The 13,898-nt window shown below is 42.7% G+C and overlaps 1 protein-coding gene across 1 annotated transcript; it reads left to right on the top strand.

The window, feature by feature from the left end:
- Window positions 1–2,291: 2,291 nt before the first annotated feature.
- On the top strand, window positions 2,292–13,666 carry LOC147882697 (rhomboid protein-like protein). The gene is made up of 9 exons (XM_087400405.1): window positions 2,292–2,445; window positions 2,825–2,949; window positions 3,024–3,084; window positions 10,832–10,998; window positions 11,274–11,388; window positions 12,091–12,293; window positions 12,429–12,569; window positions 12,666–12,829; window positions 13,398–13,666. Exons 1-8 carry the CDS (start codon window positions 2,419–2,421, stop codon window positions 12,811–12,813), a joined length of 987 nt encoding a protein of 328 aa, XP_087256531.1. The 5' UTR covers window positions 2,292–2,418; the 3' UTR covers window positions 12,814–12,829; window positions 13,398–13,666.
- The last annotated feature ends 232 nt before the right edge of the window (window positions 13,667–13,898 follow it).

Here is a 13,898-nt window from a genome sequence, read left to right on the forward strand (position 1 = left end):
TGACATAAAAGTTTGTGTTGAGAACTTGATGGAGATGGAGGATGATGGAGACAGCGATGACAGAAGATGTCTTGAGGTTGACGTTAGATCCCTACACCTGCTCAGCCACTCCCATCAACCCAGTAGACATCTCCTTCGACTCCACCATCGGGCGTCACAGAACCCCAGTATGCTACACAACCAGATGCGAGTGGAGCACAACACCCTACTAGAGCAAAGCAAGCAGATGAAGAAGGTAAGACAGTAAAGGCTTTTTTGGATGACAACTTGCTTCAAGACTCTCTAGTCTGGCTAAGGACTCATGCCTTAGTAGGCTTTTTGCCTGGAGTTAGGCCTCCTCTCACTTTCATTGAGTCTTAAATCAGGATGAATTGGATCAGGAAAGGTATAAATGTCTTGAATGTAAGATTCCTCAAGAAAGGCTTTTTTGTCTTTCTATTTGAAAAACCAGAGATGGCCTCTAGAGCCATCCAATATGGTCTTTGGACTATTAGGAATCAGCCCTTGTATCTAGATTGGTGATCCAAAGATTTTTCCCCTGATACCCCTAGGTCAACCAAGATCGCTGTTTGGGTGGAGCTCCCTGACTTACCTCTTTACTTATGCAACCAACTTCCCTTTTTTTGCAGTGCTCTGGGAGAAGTCCTTGGATTAGAACAATAAAATTTTATTAATCCCAGAGGCAATCCTCAGATTTGCATCAAAATAGACATGCCTAAGGAGATGCCTAAGACTCTTACCATTCTTATAGAAATGGTAGTGTTTTTAGAGATCAACCCCTTACTTATAAAAATCTCCCTCATTCCTATTTCCTGTGTGGACTGTCCACTGATGTGCTTAAAAGCTGTCCTCTAAAGAGATCCAAAACCAAGGAGCCAGAAGCCAATGCTGCTAAACAACCCTCTCCCACTGAAAAGTGGATACCTAAAACCCAGAACCCTCGTACTTAAAGCCAACCCACTAGTTAGAATCTCACTAGAAGTAGTGAAAAAGATATTAGATAGTTAGAAATAGTCAATAAGAATTTTTTTGATCCTCTCAAGGAACAAGAGGAGAGTTTGGAGAAGAGGGAAAATGTCAATCAAGATGATAACATGGTTATAAAGGCTAGTTGGTCCAAAGAATTTGAGGAGGATGTCAACAGGGAAGATGCAATGGAAGATGCAAAAGCTAGTGAGGAAGAGTCAGAGGATGATCAAGGAAAAGCTACTACACCTTCTCAAGAAGATACTAGTCAAGGCAAAGCATTTACTATTACGAGAAAGTATTTCTCAAAGCTCTTGTTCGAAATGACGTAAAGTATTTATAGGATCGCACCAGACGTGGCGGGGGTTCTATTTAATACTTTGGTTTAGTTAGGCACGCCTAACTAAACGTGTGCCATTAATAAAGTATCATGGGTGATGCCATTTATAAATACTCACATTAATGGATTGTTGTTTGTCAAGACCATTACTTAGCATGATTGGCTAATCATATGATGTATATCATTGCGCTACGTATTTGACTAATGGTGGAGTGGTTTATTGAGTACAGGAAATGACATGGACGGATGGGAGTAAACACGCTCGAGGGAATAAAGGCTAAATGCCATGGTTTTGTGCTAGTGCTATGTAATGTATTAAATGGCCAAGGGCCATTACATTTTTGGATAAGGGAGAGTGCTTAAAAGCCTTCCACTTTTGACATGTAATTTTGGATGAGTACTTGAGAAAAGGAGTGACATAGAGAAAAGTAAGGTAAAAGGATGCTCAAGAGAAACTATGGAAAAGGGATGATCAAGAGATGAATAAGTGACTTTGTATCAATGGCTCATGATCTTATTAAAATATTCGAAATACTCTTGGTGTGGGATCACGAGCCACACACTTCGAGGGGGGAGATTGTACCCAGTGATTGCCTCTTATCTTTCCATGAAACATATACAAACCCCTATAGGGTTAGGGTTAGTGTTCCAACCCTTGTGCCCTTTTAGCACTCTGTGTTAGTGCTATGCACATATGATCATCATGATGTTGAGATGAATCCTCAACATGCATCGCTTATGCTTGCCTGCCGCCGCCCTTGACATTTTAGAGAGGATCTTAGTCGACCTCAAGGGTCTTGGTAACGCTACAAATGTGGGCCGCCAGTGGGGTCCTACCCGTCACCCTTGACATTCTAGAAAGGATCTTAGACGATGTGGAGGCTCCAGGAAACTCGACAATTGCGAGCGGCCCCACTGTCAGGTCTCCTAGTCAGGTCTACCCAGGTCTACCTAGTGAGGTCATACCCAGAGGTAGACCTTAAGGAGCTCTGGATGTGCAATATTTGGTCGTCCATTTCATATGTAGTCCTCTGGTCTCAAGCAAAGCAAACCCTAGCTATGGCGTTTGCATTTCAGCTGTAGACCTCTGTGCTGTCTCGTTCGTCTCCGCCATGAACGTCGCTCCCTCGGCCTCCGGCGTAAGATCCTTCCCCTTCTCCTCCGTTTTTCCAATTCAGTATCTTTGCTTTCAAAATTCGCTTTCTTGTCGATCTGCTTTCATTCTCTCTTGTGATCCTTGTTCCCATTTACTTTGCGCTCAAATTACCTCCTCCTATTAGGTTTTCTTTGCTTTTACAATCCGCGATCTGCAATTCCATAGCCCGATCTAGACTTTTTTCGTGCAGCCTTGTGTTCGCCGTTTTCTCTTTAGCTGGTCGCTGGATCGCTTTTTCTGGGTAAAATCTTTAGTGTTCTGCCTTTTCTCTTTCTCTAATGAGTAGTTCGCCCTCGCCCCTGGAGTGTCTAGTCTATCAAATTCTGTTTATTGACAGATGCTCATTCTTCTGGTGCTGATAGATTGGAGGCATATTCACTGGCTTCACGAGGCTTTGTAAAGGGCTTGCGACAATTCTGGTGATCGCATACGTCCTAACGCAATTGTTCCCGACCACTACCGCTTTTTTAGCTCTTATCCCGGGAAAGTATGCTCTCTCACCTATAAATATTGCAATGCTGAACTTTTCAATAAGGATTCTCATAAATTTTGTCACCGCAGAACTATCCCTTTCGCATGGAACCTGTTGACAGCTGGATACTTGGAGCAATCAATATTTGGTGTATGCTCTCTTCCCGTGAAAGATTTGTGTTACTTCATCGTCGTTTCGATTGACGATAGTGCACAACAGCACCACATTTTTTGAAGTTTGTTTGAAGCGTGAGTAGTATCAGTTCATTACGTTGTTCTTGCTACGATCGGTAAATACAGCTGCTTGAATGAAGAATAAAAAGAGTTTCGCAACTTAGAGAAATCGATCAAATCGACCTTGTTGGACCATTTTGATCCTTTTGACACAATATTTTATCCTAATCACGATATAAAAAACAACAGAATAGAAACTATTAACAAATATTTCTGTTTGCAAAAGGCAGTCCAAAAAAATTATGATTGCAATTCGAACAAGGAGACACAATTCTAACGGTGTGATCTAGGGGTGGGGACCCTCCTGTCAATCGCTTTGAATGGTACGTTACCTTAAGGCGCACGCACCAAATCAGCCATTTCCTACGGCAACGACATTCTTCAGTTTGAAGAAGGTTCTTGGTTTTCAAAACCTTTGGCTCGGATACCACGCTAGAAAACTAGAGGAGGTTGCTTGCTTAAGGCCAACACGACTCTACAGCAGAAGATTAACCCGTGATCACAAGATACTAATGCGGAACACAACTCAAATGCAATCTATAGATATCGTCCTTGAATCCAACCATTACTGGTGACTTAGGTTGGAAGCTATGCATAAGCACAATAGGATTGAAACTTGTACTTGAATGCTTTGCACTATTCATAGTCTCCAAAAACGTTTCGAAACGTAGAAGCGTGAAACGTTTAAAAAAAAAAAGCAAAAGTTTTGAAACGCATGGTTGTACTCTCTAGTCTAAAATATGTCCTACATATATATGGCATGTTCAAACGATGCTTAACATGTAGAATTTCCAGTAATACTACCCTTGGCCACGTTTCTTTTCCAAAGAAACGCGTTTTGTGTGACCATGGCACCATTATAAGTAAATTCTATATGCACAAAGTATATCTTCCAAAACTTGGTTTACTACTTTTGTTTGGCCATTAGATTGTACATGTTTAGAGGAACTCAAACTAAGAGTGGTATCTAACTTGTCAAAGACAATGTTCTAGAATTGACTTGTAAACTTAGAATCCCTATCATTCGGCAGACAAACCATACATATGAAATAATTGGTCAACAAACTGCTGAGCCAATTGCTTTGCTGTAACGGTTGATCTAGTAGGTAAAAATCTACCATCTTTGCCAAGTAATCTACTTTAATCCATATGTCGTCATGACCCTTGCACGTTAATAATTTGCAACAGTTGTAGTAATCCCGCGCTCCGTAGACATTCAGCCCTCATCACTTGACGAATTCGGCAACATACTAGATAGTTCTGAACAAAAATTCCCATATTAGGCCAATAGAAAGTATGCTTCACTAATCCCTGCACTAGGTGCATCATGACACTCTCGGAGAATCTTGGATCTAATATCCAACGCGTCCGATACACAAATCTTTTATTTCAGAACAATGACCCATTCCGAATCACCCACTGACCTCCCGTCGCATGTATCCTAGGTGGCATGATCCTTGAGTTTTGGTCAATCAAGGAGCTTCCTTCTTGGACCTTTTGCCAATAAAGGTGAAATGACTATCAGCCGTGCAAAGCCCTCTCAAGGATTGAAACAGATAAGAGGATATCTCTCTATATCATTTAGCATCTTAATACGATTTAGAGCATTTGCTATTATGTTCAATGAACCATTGTGATATCGATTTCAAATTTTAAATCTTGCATTAACTTTGCTTATCTAGTCTTTCTCCCTCTCAAATCAATTACATCACTCACATATTTAATTGACTGATGATCAGTCAATAGAATAAATGTGGAACCATATAGATACCATATAGATAGTGTCTCCAAACCTTAAGTGCATACATGGTTGCATAAAGTTCCTTTTCTAGTGTTGGCCAACGATATTGAGTGTTATCCACCTTTTTACTCTCAAAAGGAACTGGTCCACCCTCTTGGAATAATACAGCCCCAATTGCATAATCTGGCATCGGCCTTCAAAACATAAGACCATATAGATTGGGCAATGCTAGAACGGGAGCTTCCTTGACACAAACTTTCAATGTGTCAAAAGCCTTGTTCGACTCGTCATTGCAAGTCATAGGCTGGTTGGACCGACGTCCATGACTTGTCAATATGGTGGTCTAGGGAACCGTGATCCTAGAATAATCACGTATTGATTTCCTTAGAAAGACAGTAAATCCTAAGAAAGAATGAAGTTGTTTCACATTTTGAGGTATCGATCAATCCAAAACCTTTTCTGTCCTTTCTGTATGTTTAACATAAATCCGGATGTGATGATAGCTAGCACGTAAATCAATCTTAGTGAAATACTTTGCTCCTGCTAATTTGTTGATTTAGTCATCAAACCTAGGGAGAGGATTAAAAGTCAACTTGTTCAACTGTTTATAATCAACACACATTCTCCATGTATTATCTTTTTTCTTTCTTAACAAGATATGGGCACTCCAAGGTGATTTATTTAGGTGTAGATAATCCATCTTCAAGTAGTCTTGATCTACTGCCCTTTCTAGAGGTGAACCTTTCGATAGTTAGGCTGGAAATACATCATTAAATTCAGTCAACAATATCCTTACAAACACACTCAATTCATTCTTGTCGTTAATAGAAACAACAAATAAAGCAAGCGGAATCAGGACACACTGGAACAAATCATAAAAGTTGTTTTCAATATATTTTACACTTGCATTGCAGATACGGAAGGTCCTTGGGAGGGATGAACATCATCACACTGTTTAGATACTTGGGTGCCTCTACGCAAAAAAGAAAGTGTATGAGCTTCCCAACCAATCTGGACATTGTGGGCGTTAAACCACTCTATTCCTAGTAGCAAGTCTACATGATCTAAGTGCGTAACATAGCGCATCAAGACATCATTATAGGTTTGAATCTAGATTGGAAGGTGACTTGCTTGTTTATTTTTACTTAGTCACCTTCTTCCTTTCTTCTTTATTTCTTGTTTTCTTCTCTTTTGTTTATTTGACGTATTTTAGTAAGCACTGAGTTTGCCCAAGAGACTCTGCGGGTCTTTAGAAACCCAGTATAGCTGCTTATGCTTGGGCACTGATGATGACATAAGTGTTGCTTTGCTTGCTAAGTATGTCTTCCTTTTGTTTTTCATAAAAGTTTTGTTTCTCTCTTTTTTCTTCTCTTTCATTTTGCCTTTTATTTTCTGTGTAGATTTTTGGTCTTTATAACAACAAAAAATCTACATTTGTATAATTGGACTTATTCTAGTCTTACAAAGGTATATATGGGTTTGAATTTGGATTGGAAGGTTCTCAATCTTGCGATCCCAAAATTGCTTCCTAGCCAAAAGTTGCACCTCGTAGGTGTGATCGCTATGTGTTGTGGTCAGCCCCAATTTCTGCACAAGTTTGTAGTTCACAAAATTGTGAGAGCTACCTGGATCAAAGAGAATATGTACTTGTTAGTCCCTCACTTTTCCACAGGCTCGGAAAATGTCATGGGAACCAAAGAATTTATGATTAAAAGTGTTAGAAACATGGTGGAAGGGGAGAGAGAGAGAGAGAGAGAGAGAGAGAGAGTTAGGGTGTGAGAAAATAATGCTCCAATGAAGACATGAAGAAGGCTTTCATTCATCCATCAAGTATGACAAGACAAGTGAAGTGCAAGCCTTATATAGGCTACTCACACACACACTAGCACCTAGTGCATATGGGATAAGCCCCAAACCTTGATCATCAACTCCTAACAGGTCCATACCAGGATCTACACCTTGAATTTCATCATGGGAAGAGTGATTCTGATCAGCCATAGGAGTTGAACCTAGAAGATGGCAGGCAGAGAGAACTGAAATCGGCTGTTTTGAAACAGCAAATTTCAATTTCGAATTCCAAACACTGCTTGGGATGCAAGACGAGCTGTTTTTGTTGGAAAGGTCACCTCCCCATCTGTAAGCCCCCATATGAGGAGAGCATGGGGGGGTGAACCTAGGGTTTGAGGGACTGACACATGAGCAGCAGCATGGCTGCCATGTGGGCAAGAATCAAAGAGATGGAGGGTACCCGGAGCTAGGATGGATCTGTAGCAGCAAAAGGCAAAGCAGTAGCCAGCACAAGGAACCCGGAATAAGAGGCGATCACATGGCGCTGTCATCTGCAGGGTGTATGACTCTGTACGGCGCTGGAAAAGGGCCTGGCAGAGGCGCAGCTATGGCGGGATGTGCAGGCGCAGATGTGGAGCAGGTTTTGGGTCTGTTTGGAGGCCCTGGTTAGGGCTGGAGAATGGGCACCCAGGAGGGCAAGAGCAGCACCAAATAGGGCTGCAAGGGACTGACCCTGGGAGGGCATATTTATAGCCCATATGGGACAGCCAGGCAGGCCTGCATAGGGGCTGGGACCCAGCCTTGAAGTGAGGGCCAAAGCCCTAGTTTTGTGGGCCAGGGGCCCTGGTTATGAGAGCCCTTTTAGGGCAGTTTTATAGATTGACACTGCTGGTCGGTTTTTTGGGGCAGCCCTTGTGCCCTATAAAAGGAGAGGCATTTGGCCTCATAACACATCACTTGGAGCAGCCCTCAACCATCAGATGGGAACAGCAGAAGGACCTACCTTGGGCCTACATTCAGGAGGTGAAGGTGACCCAGAACAAGCTGCAGACTAAGCTAGAGGTGCTGCCCACCTAGGCTGGCTTCTGGACAGCAAGGTGGAAGGGATCTGGACAGAGAGTCTACATATGCTCGAGGTGGAGCACGTGGGCTCAGAGATCTAGAAGTGCTTGGCATCTAGTAGGAAAACCTGTTGGTATTGTATCCTGTCCTACTTTGTGGACGGTACCCTGTCTGGTGGCCGACCACATGGGCCCTAGAAAACCGACCAGGGTTGGCCCTGGTTGGGCGGACTTGGCCTGCCAGAGGCCCCTATATAAGGGTGCCCTGTTGCAGGCTGCAACCAGCCCGTGTGCTGGTTGCCTATGATGCCGACCTGAGTCTCTCTCTCTCTCCAGCCCTCCTACCTCTCACTGCCCCTTGTCCCCTCAAATCGGGGGCTTACAGGTGGGCACAGTGAGTTTCTAACATTTCGTTCACCTCCGGAGTGCTGACAGAAACTCAGTACGAAGACGTTGTATAAAGAGATGCTCAAGTTTGTGTGGGGGTGTGGATTTGTATGTGTGAGAGCATATGTTTATACTATGGTCTACACCCACTGTTGGGCGCTGATGACGTCATTGGGGATGCCATAGTAGCTAGTCCCTGCTATGCATGATGGAGTTTATGGTATTCAACCTTGAGTGACTATCATGAGATTGAAACTGCACTATGTTGTGTTTTTAGAGGATGAGTTTGGGCATGTTCCTGGATTCATCTAGATATAAGCCTCCTGGGAACCATGGGAGCCGGTTGTAGACTATGTGCTGCACCAACATTCCTGCGCTGATAGAGAAGTGATAAACAATATTTTATATTTGCTGGCCTACCCTCTGTATCTAGAAATTGCTCTAAATGAACTCTCTAAAGCTGTGCTTTTGAAAAGCCTTGCTTTCTCCCAAAAGCAGCGCTTTGCCTCAAAAGTTACTGCTTTTTACAAAATACCTTGCTTTTCTTCAGAAAGCGGTCTGCTTTGGAAAGCACAGCTTTCAGAATGCTTTTCCCTAAATGTTGTAAAAAGCTTTTGCTTTTTTCGTGGAGATCCTCAGCCAAGTATAGCCAGAAAAGCAGAGAACAGTTATGTCCCCCCATTCTCAGCCCCTCTCCAATGAGGGGATCAATTTTCAATTTGAAACTGAAGCTCTACGAGGTGCAACATCTCTACTACAAATCACAATCCAAACTTGAAGATGCGTTCTGGGCCCTAGCAATCCTAAACCCAATTTCCCTAGCGATTCCAAGCTCACAAACGCCTTTCCCTATGATTCTTGGCTGATTTCAACCTCATAGCACACCCTTCCTCACAATCAGGGTGATCTTGCACTAAATTGACTATCCTTCATCAAAAACGAAATTCACCCTGACCTCGGCAAACGCTTTTAGTTGCGCTTGTAGGAGATTGATGAATTGCGAATTTTTCTGCACACCTAGGGGAGACCCTGGCCAACGATTCCTTCTATAGAAACTCGCCTTTCAGGAGTTGGCTTTGATACCAACTGACACAACCCCAGAGCTATTGAAGTCTCAAATTGCAAAACAAGCACAAAGAAACAACCGAAATGACATAGATAGGTGCAGGCTAGCTCACCACTCAACCATGATGTCACGACTCTAGAAATTGGGACATCCCCTCCGGGCCATGAGCTGAGCCTCCCCATTCGCGTCTCATACCACCAGGTGGTGCTTGAGAGTCTTGGGACTGCTGCTTGCCTTGGACCATGCTAGGAAGTAGGCGCACGTCCGCGACACGATCCAGGAGGCAAGGAAGAACTAGACTCGCTCTAACTGACACACTGAAAGCTGAACCCCTAGGCTCCTTATATAGGCTTGAGCCTAGTACGCCAAAAATAGCGAAATCCCAAATTCAAAACTCTAATTCATCTGTGCCCTTATAACTCAACTCGAGAATTGCGTGCCTAGCCCCGATCCTCCTCAGGCTTCATGAGCAGATCTTGTGCACCTAAAGCACACGTCAGATATGGTCCATGCACATGATAGGTTGCACATGATAGGTTGTTTGAGACATCAGCCTACTGCAGCCTTGAGATCAGCCTATAGTTGAATGGTGGGGCTGGGCCCTGGGGGGAAACTGCCTCCGTTTTCTAATGAAAGGGACTACTTTGCACTTCTCCTAGCATCCCACTCAAGCCTCTTCCAAGGCGCGCAGGAGAAGGAGCAGCAGTAGCAGCAGCCTCATGTTCTCTTCAGTATGTCTTTTCCAGCGCCCTTGGCTTGAGGCTTTCTCAGCACTTGGCTGGATCCCCTTGGCTAGAGGCTTTCTCAGCACTTGGCTGGGTGTCTGCAACACACATTTCCAAGATCTATTGCTGTCCTACTTGCTGTTCTGTTCCAGAGCTGAGTTACAGGTAGGGCAATGACATTCTAGAACTCTGTAAAATTGCAGAGCGTAGATCTCATCTTTGAAGTAGTTGGACTCTTTGTTCACCTCATTTTGAGAGTAAGATGTGAGATAGCTTACATACTGTGCAGAGAACCTAGGGAAACAGTAGGAGAAGGAGAGAATCCAGTAAACTGAGTAGGGCGCTCTAGAATTTTGTTGCTCCAACCTAAACCAACTGTGCATGTTGCAACTCAAAGAAGAGTATGAAGGACTGTTGATACAACCCTGGTTTCTCACCAGTTATTTGTGACAATAATGAAAATCTGCGGACTTTTAAGTGGGGGATTTCTCACCGGTTATTTCTGATTGTGACAATTACGAATCTGCAGACTTAATTGGGGGATATATAAAATAATCTGAAGTTGATGTTACTGGACCAGGACATATCTTCTGTGTTCGTTCATAAATCTAGCTTTTAAGTTTACGGCATAACCTTATGCTCACTGATTTTAGAAAAGAAGGAATGAGTTTTTTTGGACAGTCCAGGCTCTCCCCACTCGCCCTCCAACCCCAACACACACCCACACACACACCCACACACGCACGCATGCACAGATTTTTTGGAGTTTTGTTTGGGGTTTTGGTTTTGGTTTTTCCAGCGGGGGGGGACTTGTTACTGTCTTCTTTTTTTTTTTGAAGAACAAGCTCTGACAGTGGTAACTGATAACTCCAATGTTTCTGGTGGCAATGTTGCAGTTAGTAGTCAGCGTTCTTGGCCTCCTCTTCAGTGGCAAATTGCTTGAACCAGTATGGGGATCTAGGGAGTTTTTCAAGTTTATAGTTGTGGTCAATCTTTTGAGTTCGATGAGCACATTTGTCATTGCAATCCTCATGTACTATGTCTCCAGAAACGAGAAGTATCTGTAAGTGATTAACTTTGTTTATGCCGATTAGTGCTGCAAAACTGATGCAAAAGGATTCTCATTTTTTTCCATCAATTATGCTTTCTTGTATTTTTCGTTTGCAAATACACACTTGTAGAAAAATGATCTTAATTAACAAGTCAATTGTGAACGGTTACGCTCCACTGTCTCATTTTTTAAGTGATTGAAGACTTATATAAAGTGAGGGGTTTATCTTCAACAGCACATCAAAGTCATTTGTGTGCTCTCTTCCTAATTGCTTTTTTTTTTTACAGGTATACACCTCTTTCAGGATTTCATGGAGTGCTTGCAGGGTTCCTGGTTGCTGTGAAGCAACTCATGCCTGATCAAGAGATCACAGTTTTATTTGTTTTAAAACTTCGAGCAAAGGTACACAATTGTAAATAACTATTGATTGGTTGGTGAATAAATTGATGGTTGCTTGTTGCTTGTGTTCTGGTATGAGCACGTTCGTGGGTGGGTGTGTGGGTGAGCACGTTAGTGGGGGGGGGGGGTGTGCGTCTCGGTGGAGGTGAGTGGGACCTGGTGTGCTTGGGTGGGACATGCCTCTTCCTTGTGTCTTACAGGGAGAGGACATGGGGGGTTCATGTTGGATCTGAATATAGTATAATATGAGATAGAAGGTTTGAATGGTGGTGCCTATCTTTCTTTAGTTGGACACTCTCAGATAATTGTGATGTAAGTGGCAGCGCTATATGCTGTCAGTGGTGATTGTAGAGCATGGTATTAGAGTAAAAACGTGCTTGTGGGTTGGATCACTTTCTCCCTCTTTAAAACTCATGTAAGTGGATTTAGGTGCATCTGCGTGGGCTGATTATATTTTGAAACAGAATTGATAGTTTTAATCTTTACTAGTTTGCTGGCCTGCTGACAATGGTGCTGGGAAAGAGTAATAAATCCATTTAATCTTCAGTACAGTGCTGAGATGCTGACAATGGTGATGGCAAAGAGCATGCCAGATAAAAATAGCCCCCCCCCCCCCTCCCGTTCTCCTCTTCTACTTTTACCTCCAGTTCTCTGACACAATATACTTTAAATTTGTTAAGTGATACAATGTCTGGTTCAATGCAGTGGCTTCCATCCATTCTTGTCTTCATATCTACTGTTGTGGCAATTTTAGCCAAGGATTCGATGTCCTTTTATCCATTCATCCTTTTTGGGACTTACGACAGCTGGTTATATCTGCGCTACTATCAAAGACAATCTGAGGTCAACCTTAAAGGTGACCTCAGCGAGGAGTTTTCTTACGTGACATTCTTTCCTGATTTCCTGAGGTAGGAAAGAAAACTGCAAACTACCCCATCTTTTTCACGACTTTTAAGTTGACTTGGAAAGAACAGATTTAAAGCAGTGCCACAGGTGTCCTTGGGTATATGTGGTTGCAAACAAGCTCATTTCCTTGGATGCAGGCCTTTGGTGAGTCCTGTTTGTTCGCTTTGTGAGAGATTGTTCTGTGGGAGAACTTTTAATCCTTCTGATCAAGGGCAAGGACATGTACTGGGTGGGATTCCTCTTCCTGGTTCTGACCCTATCGACGCTTCAAGGAGGAGGTAAAAAACAAACCAATTTTCTGATTCATGAAGACAAGTTTACTCTTACATTTACCTTCAAATGATTTTCCTGGATATTTTTCATATCTGATATAGGGAGCGAGGCGCTCGAGCTTTGGAAGAGAGATTGAGCGCTACAGCAAAAGCTGAGGAAACAGAGTCCAAGACAGACAAAAGCTTGAAACCAAAGTCTGGATTTTCACTGATTGGTACTGGTGGCTTAGGAGCTGAAGATAACGTGTAGATAATAAGACCTTGAGGTGAGATGCAAAAGTTTTTCAACCGTAGTTAAAGCTTATTTGCAGCAATCTGGTCTGTTGCATTGTCCTCACAGCCTGTTCGTTTTCTAAACTTAGAATTTAAAGAGTGAGCTAGAGTGCATAGGAAAACTGGAACGAGGATTCGAATGAGGATCGACTCACAGCAGAATGCGGCCATCATGAGGAGAGTCAAAAGTTCTCAATTATGAGTATAATGTACGATACACTGATAATTGAGAACTTTGACTCCACTCATAATTGTTCACATTGGTCGCATCCTGCTGTTAGTCGATCCTCATTCAAAGAATGGCAGCGCCTGCTTACAAGTTTACTTAAATGGGGCTTAACTGACTTTAAATTCAGAATATCTGTCTCCATTAAAAGCTCAGCAGAAAGCATCATCCTTGCAAGTGAGATTAGTGAAAGCATTGGAACAGTGGACTCTCCGATACATGGATCCTATCTAGCCAGTCGCATGGGTTAACATTACACATAGTAGCTTGCTTTTGTTAGTCGGGTTTCTTTATCCTAGGGATGCTCAATGCATAACATATTTATTTACATGCAGACGGGGACAAATGACGACCATATGATTCATGCCTCCTTGGGGGATACCCCCCCCCCCCCCCACATCACACACACACACGCACGCACGCACGCAAGAAGACTCACTGAATGCAATTGTGCTTATGTGTATAGGCTTCTACATACATGCATATGCACACCTTGCAAGCTTGTAGACATGCCCATGGATTTGGCAATTCATGAGAAAGAAAGAAAGAAAGAAAGAGAGTGGTATGTTTGTAATATAGTCCAGCGACAAGATGAGAATTTGGTTTATGGCTATCTTGTGAGATTTATTGTTTCTTTTGCTCTTCTATCCATTTATTGATAGTGGTGTGTGCATGTGTGTCTCATATGTTAATTGGTGCTTTTTAGTTAATACAATGTTAAAGGTGATCTACCTTTAAAATTCATATGGTTTAATCCTTTAAAATTAATCATTTTTAAAGGAGGGACGATTTGAGCTTGTATTGAAATGTTTTCAGTTGCAATAGTGTAGCTTCAA

The sequence above is a fragment of the Dipteris shenzhenensis genome, chromosome 29 (assembly GCF_047967505.1).
Source record: "Dipteris shenzhenensis isolate YYH24624 ecotype China chromosome 29, Dip_SZ_1.0, whole genome shotgun sequence".
In the NCBI taxonomy this organism is placed as follows: domain Eukaryota; kingdom Viridiplantae; phylum Streptophyta; class Polypodiopsida; order Gleicheniales; family Dipteridaceae; genus Dipteris; species Dipteris shenzhenensis.